This window comes from Mobula birostris, chromosome 4 (genome assembly GCF_030028105.1).
Source record: "Mobula birostris isolate sMobBir1 chromosome 4, sMobBir1.hap1, whole genome shotgun sequence".
Lineage (NCBI taxonomy): Eukaryota > Metazoa > Chordata > Chondrichthyes > Myliobatiformes > Myliobatidae > Mobula > Mobula birostris.
In genome coordinates this window covers 162,804,537-162,817,958 of record NC_092373.1, presented here as the reverse complement: position 1 = coordinate 162,817,958, position 13,422 = coordinate 162,804,537, and the positions used below count along the sequence as shown (strand labels likewise).

Genomic DNA, 13,422 nt, shown 5'->3' with positions numbered 1-13,422 from the left:
ACCTGTGACACAACTTAAAATGAATTATGGATCTGTATTCCTAGACCCTTCTGTTCTACTACACTCCGTACCCTGCTGTTCACTGTGAAAGACCTCCCCTGAAGTGCAACACCTCATACTTGACTGCATTAAATTCCAGCTGCCGTTTTTCAGCCCATTTTTCCATCTGGTCGAGATCCCACTGCAAGAATTGATAGCTTCCTCACTGTCCACTACACCCTCAGTCTTGGTGTCATTTGCAAATTTGTTGATCCAGTTTACTATATTATCATCCAGATTGTCGATATAGATGACAACAAAGGATCCAGCACTGATCCTTGTGGCACTCCACTAGTCACAGGTCAACAGTCAGAGAGGGAACCATCTCTTCAATTTTTCCTGTGAAGCCAATGTGTAATTTACTGCCTCATCCTGAATGACGAGCAACTGACCCTTCTTGACCAACCTCCTGTGTGGGACCTTGTCAAAGCCCTTGCTAAAGTCAATGTAGACAACGTCCACTGCCTTGCCTTCAACTTTTCTTGTAACTTCCTGCTTCTGCTAGGTTATTCCCCACCAGTCCCACAAATTATCAAAAGTTGTTAATTGGTCCAGTAAGATGGCGGCATGCTTGGATGCAGCAGGCACTCTGGGTCCAATGAAGGGTACAGTTGTTTATCTTGTACGCCTTTTTTACAATCACAAGTCATTGCTGGATGCTAAGAAAATCCAGTACTGTGTGATTATCCTATCAGCGAGTTGTTTGACAGCAATGAATCTGGATTTACTGCATACCATTGTCGTGTTGTCGCCTGGAGTTGTCGTGTACCATTGGACGGTTCACAGTCCGAGTGATTGTGTTGGACATATTGATTGTGATCACAAGATCCTGTTGGATATTGGCAATGTAGATTGCTGCAAGTCCAGTTCACTGGTTCATTGGTGAGACGACAGGGGAGTTGCATTGCCTTGGTTGTGGCGATGGTGAGAACTAGGCCTCTGCCACGGGGTCACCTATTGCATTCCCTTAGGGAGGAGATGCCAGGTGTGAGCGAGAGTAGGAGCATCTGTTGGGCATGCTGAAATCCATACTGGTTTGGGGGCTGGTCCCTCCCATCAGTGCTATTCTCCAGTATTCACTAAATGCTGTCTTCTGGTGTTCCCTCTGTGTATACCTCCAATATTCGCTTGGTGACAGAACAAGCTAGACCAGGACAACTCAGAGACTCCGGCTAGGTTATTTTATTCTTTGTGACTGTAAGTTTTTCTGAAATTGTCACCATATGTGTTATTTGAGCCATGCAGTGTGTGCTGTGTGCTGATGGTAATATGTTTTATACTTTGTCCCTGGAGGAAGCCTGTTTGATTTGGGTGTATTCATGTTTGGTTGAATGACAATTAAACTTGAACTTTCGAGGGGAACACCCACAGAGGTACTCTGAACTGGCTGTCTATCCCCTTTTTCCCCTCCTGAGAGTTACTTGTTACCTGTGTTCTACACCTTGGGTGTAACCATCCCCCTGTATGTCCTGTTGATTAACTCCTCAGCCTCCTGAATGATCTGGAGTTCATCCAGTTCCAACTCCAATTCCTTAACATGGTCTGTAAGAAGCTGCAGCTAGATGCACTTCTTGCAGGTGTAGAATTCGGGGACATTTTGCACATCCTGCACGAGGAGCATTTCACTATCCTATCTGGCATCCCTACTGCTTCAACTGTGCAGTGAGAAAGAACAACAGAAAATTAAACAAAGAAAAATCTTCTGACACCTTTCATCCTATAGTATTACATTCCCAGAATTCCTTTATTTTTGCACACAGCATCTTGAATTTATTCTGACTAGTGATGAGTATGTTTTATCTTCAGGGAAAGCACACAGGAAGCAGACAAAAAGTGCCAACCGATAAGCTGTCTCTTAGTTTAGAACCATGGACACAGCCTAATGCAAGCACAAAAGAATTACCTGATGATTCACAGGCAGAGGTGAGTAAATTCCAGTAAACTATTTTTTGGCCAAATATGAGCTTCCAGCTCTTGATTTGTCAGCATATAGGGTCATTTTATGTTTAAGTACTTACCTGTTTCTTTGAAACAATAGATACAGAAATGATATAATTTCTATAACCATAATTTATTTTTGCCCCAAGTGATTTGACAAAGATTTTCAGGAAATGAGTTATTTTATTAAACATTATTGTTAAGTATCTTATGCCCAGTCTGCATATATTTTTGCAACCCATTTAAATGATACAATTTATGCTGGCTGATTCCATGTATATTTATTGTGAATTTCTCAGAGCTTTGGATCATTCTACATACCTGTCCCCAATTTTCCAGCTACCCTCTTAATACTTCTGCTTGTCCGTCACCAGTTTTGGATGAGCCACAATTTGATCCAACTGAACAATTGTCAAACTGAAGCCTTTGGCACCTAACATAAATTCTTTATCTCTTTGTTTCTGATTTGTTACCTGCTCACTAACTATCTTAGGCTGAATTTTACTGCTGGCATCCTTGAAGTCTAACCAAACCACTTCAGGTTCTTGTTCTGTCCCACATCTAGTTCCACGTGCATATTCTTACAGCTCTACTCACTAGTCATTATTTACTGTCAACAGTAGTTATTGTATCAAGGATGACTAATAAGAATATCTGCAGTATTATATTCATTGAGTTTCTGATCAAAACTTCATCCAGAACTTGTACCGTATGGCAGTATTTATCCTGTATAGTTGTGTCGGTGAATTTTCACAACTTATGAGTTATTTGCTAAAATATCTGCAGAATTTCTCATTAACATAATACCAGCTAAATCTATCATTGCAACTATTGAGCTACCTCATTCAGTGTTACTTTATTCCATTCTGATTAAACTTAATTAGGTAAACTTCCTACTTACTAATTTAAAAGTCAGTTTCTCATACCCCTTATCTTTAGCTTACTCAATTGATACAGTGCTTTTCTGCCTCTTGGACTTCACTTTCTGATTCTGACCTTTACATTTTTACTCTCATTATGCTACCGTAGTCAGCTGTATGCTCTGAACATGGTGAAACTACTCAGCCTTTCTGTCTCAATCTCTTGCCTTGAAGTTCTCTATATAACCCATGCTTTTGACAAAGCTTAGATCTTGCTTTCGCCTCTGCTACTATTTCAGTTCATACTTTTCAGGCTTCACACTATATGGGTCGCATGGTAGCACAGCAGTTTGCACAACACATCACAGCACCAGCGACCTGGATACAATACTCCACACGACTTGGTAAAGGATTTGTGCTTCCTTTCGGTGACTGGGTGCTCCATTTTCCTCCCACATTCCAAAGACGTATGGGTTAGTAGGTTAATTAGTCACATGTTGTAATTGGGCAGTGTGGGCTCGTTGGGCCAGAAGAGCCTGTTACTCTGTTATATCTCTTTTTTAAAAAATCTGTTAATGCCTGATTTGATTTTTGACACTTTTAATTGTCTGGGGAACATAAAAACTAAATATTTTTGTAGTTTGGAATCTCTGAAAATAGATATATTCAGCAGATTCTAGCAAATGCCCCATCCGGGGCATGCACTCCTTCTTGTTACCATCAGGGAGGCATATAGGAGCCTAAAGACCCACATAAAGTGATTCAGGAACAGCTTCTTCTCCTCTGCTATTAGGTTTCTGGATAGCCCAGGAATATAATCTTGTTATTCCTTTCCTTTGTACTTTTTTTTTTTTTGCTGTGGCAAAACAAATTTCATGTCTTATGTCTATAATAATAATTCTGATTTCTGATTATAATATATTTTCTAAGTCAGTCACCATTTAATGGGTTCATGCACTAGTGAGATGATAGTCAATAAAAGGACAAGGTAGAGAGCATGTTATCTTTCTAGTGCCTCTTTTCTCACCTCATCGTCACATTTTGTGTATGTGTGTTTATCAAGTGATTTGTATTCCTATTTGAATATGATTATCTATATGTCTTCCTCATTTTTATGCTGTGTATCATGTTTTTGTTTTATATTTATTTATTTCTCATGTACGTAGTCAATGTAGTGCTTTGTTATCGTCTACCATCCCATATATTAATCTCAGGAGGATCTGAATTTAAGTTGGCTACTAATGTTGCTATGTAACTAACCAAGCATAGACTTCTAAGAACTGCCTGAGATGACTTGTCTTCACATTTTTTTCCCTCTCTTCCTTCCTGGAATGAAGATTTTTTTTAAATGAGGGATTAGCTCTTTGCAAATACTCAGCAGCGCAGATAGAAACTGTATTAATTTTCTCAAATAATTATTTGGAGAAGGGTGCTCTGTGTCCATTTGCAATCAAGGATTTTTCAGTTTAATCAGTAATTTGTTTTTCCTATCCTTGACCTTTGCTTGGGATACGGTGAAGGAAACAGTCATAAATTGAACGTGCTCAGTTATGATAAAATGGTAGAAGTGCCTTGAAGTACCTTCCACATGGATGCCATCGGTATTGTTTATTTCACAGTACACAGAAGCTCACTCAAGTATTGTAGCACCACCCCAACGGGCCATGAGTGTCAACAGTCCTATTGGTTTTAAGGAATGTAATGTAATTTTTAAAATTATGAATAAAGTTTATTTTGATATATAAAAAAACAGTGCATTCTGCTGTATCTGTGCTAAATTAGCAGTTTCTTTACATGGTATGAATCATTAAAAGATGCTGTGTGCAGCAGATATTGCTAGTGGTTCTCTAATTATTTTTATCTCTCTATAGGAGAAGCAAATGGACACAGAAAAACCAAAAGTGACAACTTGCCGTCAAAATCAAACTGCTGGAAATGGTCAGAAAAGCATATCCTCTGTGAGTTTTGCATCCTGGAATGATCCGTTGATTGGTGCTTCTGTCAGGGATTTATTTGATGATCCACAATCAGAGGTGAGGCCAAATCAGACTGGTTATTTGGTTCAAGTGACACTTTACTGGTCAGATTAACCTATTCCCGATGCTTCAAACTGCGCTATGCTTTTGTGCATCTTAAATTTTTGGTATCATCATATTTCTTGGATATTACAAATAAAGCATGTGAATTGAAATCCAGGATACAAAAGGGCAACAACAGTAAAACCAGTATCATATTATATATTATAGTCATACTTTCTTACAGCACAGAAACATGACCAGTTAGAGGACTAGAATATAAAAGCAAGGATATGATGCAGAGGCTTTATAAGATATTGGTGAGACCATGATTGGAATGTTGTGAGCAGTTTTGGGCCTTATCTGTAATGGCTCTGGGCCTGTACTCGCTAGAGTTAGGTTTTAATGCGATCCTGCACCGCCCCCCCCCACCATTCTATCGAATATTGAAAGGCCGAGAAAGAGTGGATGTGGAGAGAATGTTTCCAATAGTGGCTGAGTCTAGGACCAGAGGATACAGTTCAGAATAGATGTTTAGAACAGAGATGAGGAGGAATTTCTCTAGCTAGAGGGCAGTGTATCTGTGGAATTCATTGCCATGGAGGGCTGTGGAGGCCAAGTCATTGGCTATATTTAAGGTGGAGGTTGTTAGGTTCTTGATTAGTCACGGTGTTGAAAGATATAGGGAGAAGGCAGAGGCATGGTGTTGAGAAGGCTAACAGCAGCCATGATGGAATACCTGAGCAGCCTTGATGGGTTGATGGCCAACTTTTGCTCCTATGTCTTATGGTCTTAGCCCTCCTTGTCTGTGCAGAATTTTCAGGGATATTAGTTAGTTTTAGAATTAATGTCTAAGAATGTCACTGGCTAGCTAGGGTTTGCAGGCTCCTTTCTCAAAATTATGCTCATTGATTGGTTGTGCTTTTGATCCACCATTTATTTTGTTTATTTAGCAATACAGCACAGAATAGGGCCTTCCAGTCCTACAAATCTAACCCCTGCCTAATCATGGGACAATTTACAATGACTAATTAACCTACCAAGCAGTACATCTCTGGAATATGGGAGAAAATAGGAGTACCTGGAGGAAATCCAAGCATTCCATGGAAAAGATGTGTAACCTCCTTATAAAGGATACGGGATTGAACTCTGAACTCCAACAGCACGAGCTGTAATAGTGTCGCGCTAACGACAATGCTGCTTGGCACCCTATAGTTTGTTATTGATGTGTATCTTGACAACACAAAATTGACCAGACCAGTTAAAGTTAAATTCATATCTGGCCACAGTATATGTATTCATTTCATTTTGGTTGATGGTCAGTGGTCATAGTCATTGTACAATGATTTATAGTCATAGTCATACCTTATTGATCCCGAGGGAAATTGGTTTTCATTACAGTTGCACCATAAATAATAAATAGTAATAAAACCATAAATAGTTAAATAGTAATATGTAAATTATGCCAGTAAATTATGAAATAAGTCCAGGACCAGCCTATTGGCTCAGGGTGTCTGACCCTTCAACGGAGGAGTTGTAAAGTTTGATGGCCACAGGCAGGAATGACTTCCTGTGACGTTCTGTGTTGCATCTCCGTGGAATGAGTCTCTGGCTGAATGTACTCCTGTGCCCACCCAGTATATTATGTAGTGGATGGGAGACATTGTCCAAGATGACATGCAACTTGGACAGCATCCTCTTTTCAGACACTACCGTGAGAGAGTCCAGTTCCATCCCCACAACATCACTGGCCTTACGAATGAGTTTGTTGATTCTGTTGGTGTCTGCTACTCTCAGCCTGCTGCCCCAGCACACAACAGCAAACATGATAGCACTGGCCACCACAGACTCGTAGAACATCCTCAGCATCGTCCGGCAGATGTTAAAGGACCTCAGTCTCCTCAGGAAATAGAGATGGCCCTGACCCTTCTTGTAGACAGCCTCAGTGTTCTTTGACCAGTCCAGTTTATTGTCAATTCGTATCCCCAGGTATTTGTAATCCTCCACTATGTCCACACTGACCCCCTGGATGGAAACTGTGGTCACCGGTGCCTTAGCTCTCCTCAGGTCTACCACCAGCTCCTTAGTCTTTTTCACATTAAGCTGCAGATAATTCTGCTCACACCATGTGACAAAGTTTCCTACCGTAGCCCTGTACTCAGCCTCATCTCCCTTGCTGATGCATCCAACTATGGCAGAGTCATCAGAAAACTTCTGAAGATGACAAGACTCTGTGCAGTAGTTGAAGTCCGAGGTGTAAATGGTGAAGAGAAAGGGAGACAAGACAGTCCCCTGTGGAGCCCCAGTGCTGCTGATCACTCTGTTGGACACACAGTGTTGCAAGCACACATACTGTGGTCTGCCAGTCAGGTAATCAAGAATCCATGACACCAGGGAAGCATCCACCTGCATTACTGTCAGCTTCTCCCCCAGCAGAGCAGGGCGGATGGCGTTGAACGCACTAGAGAAGTCAAAAAACATGACCCTCACAGTGCTCGCTGGCTTGTCCAGGTGGGCGTAGACACGGTTCAGCAGGTAGACGATGGCATCCTCAACTCCTAGTCAGGGCTGGTAGGCGAACTGGAGGGGATCTAAGAGTGGCCTGACCATAGGCCGGAGCAGCTCCAGAACAATTCTCTCCAGAGTCTTCATGATGTTGGAGGTCAATGCCACTGGTCTGCTGTCATTGAGGCCGCTGGGGCGCGGCGTCTTCAGCACAGGGACAAGGCAGGACGTCTTCTACAATACAGGAACCCTCCAGAGCCTCAAGCTCAGGTTGGATACCATGGCGAAGTACTCCACGTAGCTGAGGGGCACAGGCTTTGAGCACCCTGGTACTGACACCATCCGGTCCTGCAGCCTTGCTTAGGTTGAGACGTTTCAGCTGTCTTCTCACCTGTTCAGCTGTGAAGCCCACCGTGGTGGTTTCGTGTGGGGAAGGGGTATAGTCATGAGAGCAGGGTGGGGGACTGTGAGGAGGGGTAGGAGAGGAAAGTGGAATATGTGTTGGTCTCATTATGCTCTCATGATTTTGCCTATCTTCCTATCAGTTAATGGCACAGTTTAGATGTCCTTGTTTCTATAATAAAAAATGGTTTTGCCTTAAAAACAAAGAACGGCTGAAGAAAGGAAAATGATTATTATCTCTACCATAACCTTAAGGAGGTTATCCAAATTCCAGACCTCTCAAGTAGCGAAGGCTATTGTGATTCATGTAGCCCATTGTTATTCTTAATTAAGTTCATGCATAAGATTGCATAAGATTGGGGAAAAACAGCTTAGTAATATCTCAGAATAATTTTCCAGTACATTCTCCATTCATTGTTTACTGTTATACTGTTTAAAGATTCAGAAAACACTGGCTGAGCCAACTGGCACCTCCAATTTTCTTATTACAGTAAGATAGTATGTCTTATTGTAATTTATGATTTTTTTATGTATTGCAATATACTGTTGTCACAGAACATCAAATTTCATGACATATTGTATGCTAGTGATATTAAACTTGACTCTGAGATGGAACCAGTAACTAGCAATGGTGCTGGATAATTGGAAAAGGCACAGACATGATGATAAAAGGCCGGTTCTTGAAATGTCATTGCAAAGTCGGTATATAAAGTGTGGTTAATAGTAGTCTCATAAATTGTTAGCAGTTTGTAGCATAAAAGTTTATATCTTAATTATTGATATTTCTGCAGTCTGTTACCTAGATTAATAATTGAATTATTATTTGCAATTCAGTGTTTGAAAATGCTTACAGGTTAATTGGATCTTTTTGTTGTATAGTTTATTTGCTTTTTGAAATTATTGTGAATGCTCTTGCCAATTGTTAATTATTTTAACTGTTTGTTGGGGAGTTCCTCATGGGCCTTGATGGGATGGATGTGGAGAGTATGTTTCTTTTTACAGAAGGATCTTGAACAAGGGTGACCTAAAACTAAGGGTGGTCGGTTTAAGAGAAAGTAAAACTTCGGGATTTTAAGTCTCTGGAATCAGATTTATTATCACTGTCCTATGTAATGTAACATTTTTTTTGTTTTGGGGCAGCAGTACAATGCAAAGGCATGAGAAATAAATTGTGCAAAAACAATGAATAATGAAGTGGTGTTCATGCATTCATGGACTGTTTAGAAATCTGATGATGGAGGGTGAGAAGCTGTTCATGAATTGTTGGAGTGTGCATCTTTAAGCTCCTGTACCTCCTTCCAAATGGTAGTAATGTGAAGAGAGTATGTCCTGGATGGTAAGGGTCCTTAGTGATGAATGCCACTTTCTTAAGATACTGCGCCTTGAACATCTAACTGTAGAACGCAGTACAGGTCCTTCGGCCCAAGATGTGCCAATATACAGAATATAGACCTATTCTACAATCACTCTATTCCTTCCCTCCTACTTAAGCAATAGCTCTACATTTTCCTTAAGTTCATGTGCCTGGTTAACGTAGAAAGATAGAAAACCTACAGCACAATACAGGCCCTTTGGCCCACAAAGTTGTGCTGAACATGTCCCTATCTTAGAAATTACTAGGCTTACCTACAGCCCTCTATTATTCTAAGCTCCATGTACCTATTCAAAAGTCTCTTAAAAGACCCTATCGTATCCGCCTCCACCACCATTGCCGGCAGCCTATTCCACGCATTCACCACTCTCTGAGTAAAAAACTTACCCCTGACATCTCCTCTGTACCTACTCCCTAGCACCTTAAACCTGTGTCCTCTTGTGGCAAGCATTTCAGCCCTGGGAAAAAAAACTCTGACTATCCAGACGATCAATGCCTCTCATCATCTTATACACCTCTATCAGGTCACCTCTCATCCTCCATCACTCCAAGGAGAAAAGGCCGAGTTCACTCAACCTGTTTTCATAAGGCATGCTTCCCGATCCAGGCAACGTCCTTGTAAATCTCCTCTGCACCTTTTCTATGGCTTCCACATCCTTCCTGTAGTGAGGCGACCAGAACTGAGCACAGTACTCCAAGTGGGGTCTGACCAGGGTCCTATATAGCTGCAACATTACCTCTCGGTTCCTAAATTCAATTCCACGATTGATGAAAGCCAATACACCGTATGCCTTCTTAACTACAGACTCAACCTGCGCAGCTGCTTTGAGCATCCTATGGACTCGGACCCCAAGATCCCTCTGATCCTCCACACTGCCAAGAGTCTTACCGTTAATATTATGTTCTGCCAGTATATTTGACCCACCAAAATGAACTACTTCACACTTATCTGGGTTGAACTCCATCTGCCACTTCTCAGCCCAGTTTTGCATCCTATCAATGTCCCGCTGTAACCTCTGACAGCCCTTCACACTATCCACAACACCTCCAACCTTTGTGTCATCAACAGATTTTTTAACTCATCCCTCCACTTCCTCATCCAGGTCATTTATAAAAATCACAAAGAGTAAGGGTCCTGGAGCAGATCCCTGAGGCACACCACTAGTCACCGACCTCCATGCAGAAAATGACCTGTCTACAACCACTTTTTGTTTTCTGTGGGCAAGCCAGTTCTGGATCCACAAAGCAATGTCCGCTTGGATCCCATGCCTCCTAACTTTCTCAATAAGCCTTGCATGGGGTACCTTATCAAATGCCTTACTGAAATCCATATACACTACATCTACTGCTCTTCCTTCATCAATGTGTTTAGTCACATCCTCAAAAAATTCTATCAGGCTCGTAAGGCACGACCTGCCTTTGACAAAGCCATGCTGACTATTCCTAATCATATTATACCTCTCCAAATATTCATAAATCCTGTTGCTCAGGATCTTTTCCATCAACTTACCAACCACTGAAGTAAGGCTCACTGGTTAAGAGACTTGTTAATGTCCCTGTTGTACCAGCCTCAACCATCAACCGCAACAGTGCGTTCCAGGAACCTACCACTCTCTATGTATTTAAAAAAAAACTAACCCTTCATCTCCTCTGCACTTACTTCTAATCTGCTTAAACAGCTGGCTTAGTCTACAAGCCCCTGCAACACTCCGTGACCCGTGCACTGGAGTTCTCTTTCTCAAAAAGGATGCTGAAGTAGAGTCTTTGAATAACTTAAGGATAGAGTTGGATAGATTCTTGCTAAGCAGTGGAACGCAAGGTTATTAGAGACAGGCAAGAATGTAGCACTGAAGTAACATTTAGATAAGCCAGAATCTTACTGGCATTTCATGGTGGCTATCTGCTGTGATAATGTCTTCTGTACTTGACGTAAGCTGTTCTATAATCATAGAGGTTCTTGATGGTTGACTATTACTGTACATGCAGATAGAATTATTAATTGAAAAGATATAGCATGCTTGATAAGATTACAATGATGAATGGAGTGTACAGTGTCATTGGGCCTGTGGCAGATTTTTGCTGTGTCATCCAGCTTGGGATGCTGTGAGAGACCCAAACTGTACCATTGACATTTAACACACAATGCTGGAGGAGCTCAGCAGGCCAGGCAGCATCTACAGAAAAAAAGAACAGTCGTTGCTTCAGGCTGAAACCTGACATTTAATAATACTTTGCACAATTTTATTTTCTTCCAGACCTGCAGTCAGTCAACAAAGAGAAAACTCCCAGAGTGGTTTGGGTCTTCAAAATCACAGGAACTCTCTCATACTGCTGTAAAGAATGCAAAAAAGAGAAAAGGACTCTTCAGTTGAAACTATATTGTTGCCACCTGGTGACAAAATAAAAATAAGCCTTTTGGGTCTTGCCCAGCATTTCAGTTGTATTGCACATTATTTCTGCCAGGGACAGCCTGGTGAGAAGCCTTCTGTGAGGGAGGATGAAAGCAGCTGAAGATGGCAAGATGATGTTCTGTTGTTGTAAGACTGAATCCTGAATGTATTCAAATTCACTGTTAAGCTTTAATGACATTCTTATGCAATGTGAAAATGTTCACACAGCACCTGTCCCCTTGCAGGTGTTAGCTCTATTATCATATATTACGGAATTCTGTCGTACATATATTTTCAAAATTGTATTAATGTGGAATCATTCCTACACTATCGTGAGTAACAGATAAGGCATTTTAACTAAGTATTGTTTCTCAATTGTGTTGAAACTGCGTTGTAAGATATTCTGCAGCAATGTTTGCAGAACAAGCAGAGGACTTGAAATGATGGAAAGTCTACAAAAACTTTAATTTTGCACAGTAAGGATGATGTGGATTCTAAATCAAATTGTAATGTACTAAGTACTAACTAATACCAAAAGGTGCACAATCTTGATAGAAATAATTTTTCATGTCTTATACCAGAAGGAATAATATTTTACCCTATGTAATGTGCTGTTCTTCAAAATGTTTCTTTTGCAACTTAACAAAATTTTCAGAAACAATGGTTTGGTGCATCAGTACAGTTTGCCACTATGTATTAAAAATGTGTAGATAAAAACTTAACGATCCAGTGGAAAGATTCCAAGTCTGTAAAACAATCACAAATGTTGATCAACACCAATGTACTTTTCCATAGATGAAGGGGAAGAATGGAGGTGGTCATAAGACCTCTCTCGGTAGAAGTTCAGACTTGTAAGAATGCTCACTCTTTGCGCTGATATGTTTGGATGTCTCCAATGAGTATATAGAAAGGTGCCACTAATGATGAAAATGACATGTGGTTTGGTAAAGAAGGGCAAAGGAAATTTAATTAAATATGAACGTAAGACTAAGTGAACTTATTTTTCATCTTTTTAACGACAGAATTTTTCTAAACTGTATTTGAAGAAATAAATTCCAGAGAGACTTGTTATGTGTTTATATTTCAAAATCTTGGTCCAAAATAAATAGCAATAAAAGGATTTGCAGATTTTACAGCTGGGAAATAAAGCCTGACAAGAGACAGTGGACAATATGATCAGTTACATAGAACAATACAGTACAGCACAATACAGGTCCTTCAGCCTACGATTTTGTGCTGACTTTCTAAACTACTCCAAGATCAATCTAACACTCCTGCATACCCCTCTATCTTTCTTTCATCCACGTGCATATCTAAGAGTCTCTTAAATGACCCTACTTGTATCTACCTCTACTACCATTCCGGACTTTCCATGAACCCACTACTCTCTGTGTAAAAACCTCCAATCAGCTTAAAATTTTGCTCTCTTGTATTAGCAAATTCCACCATGGAAAGAGGAACCAGCTGTCCACTCTATCAATGCCTCTTATCATCTTTCTACCTTCATCAAGCCACCTCTCAGCATCCTTTGCTCTAGAGAGAAAAGCCCAAGCTTGCTCAACCTTTTCTCATATGAATGTTCTCTAATCAAAGCAGCATCCTGGTAAATCTCTACTCCATCCTCTAGTGCTTCCACATCCTTCCTGTAATCAGGTGACCAGAACTGAACTGGATATTCCAAGAGTGCTCTAATCAGAGTTTTATAGAGCTGCAACATTGTGTCACAGCTCTTGAACTTAGTCCCTTTATTAGCAAAGGCCAACACACCACGCACCTTATCAACTGTGTGGCAACTTTGAGGTATCTATGAACTTGGTCCCCAAGATCCCTCTGTTCCTCCACACTACTAAGAAGCTAGCCGTTAACCCTGAACTCTGCCTTCAAGTTCAATGTTCCAAAAT

At 40.8% G+C, this 13,422-nt stretch overlaps 1 protein-coding gene across 4 annotated transcripts in view; it reads left to right on the top strand.

Annotated features, from left to right (window-relative positions):
- The window catches only part of wrn (WRN RecQ like helicase), a 161,537-nt gene extending 148,387 nt beyond the window's left edge, over nucleotides 1-13,150 (top strand). For all 4 annotated transcript variants that reach the window (XM_072256371.1, XM_072256372.1, XM_072256370.1 and 1 more), the window contains 3 exons: nucleotides 1,846-1,962; nucleotides 4,709-4,870; nucleotides 11,387-13,150. In XM_072256371.1, the coding sequence (XP_072112472.1) occupies nucleotides 1,846-1,962; nucleotides 4,709-4,870; nucleotides 11,387-11,503 (396 nt within the window). In that variant the 3' untranslated portion in view covers nucleotides 11,504-13,150. The remainder of the gene's footprint in view (nucleotides 1-1,845; nucleotides 1,963-4,708; nucleotides 4,871-11,386) is intronic.
- Nucleotides 13,151-13,422: the final 272 nt, after the last annotated feature.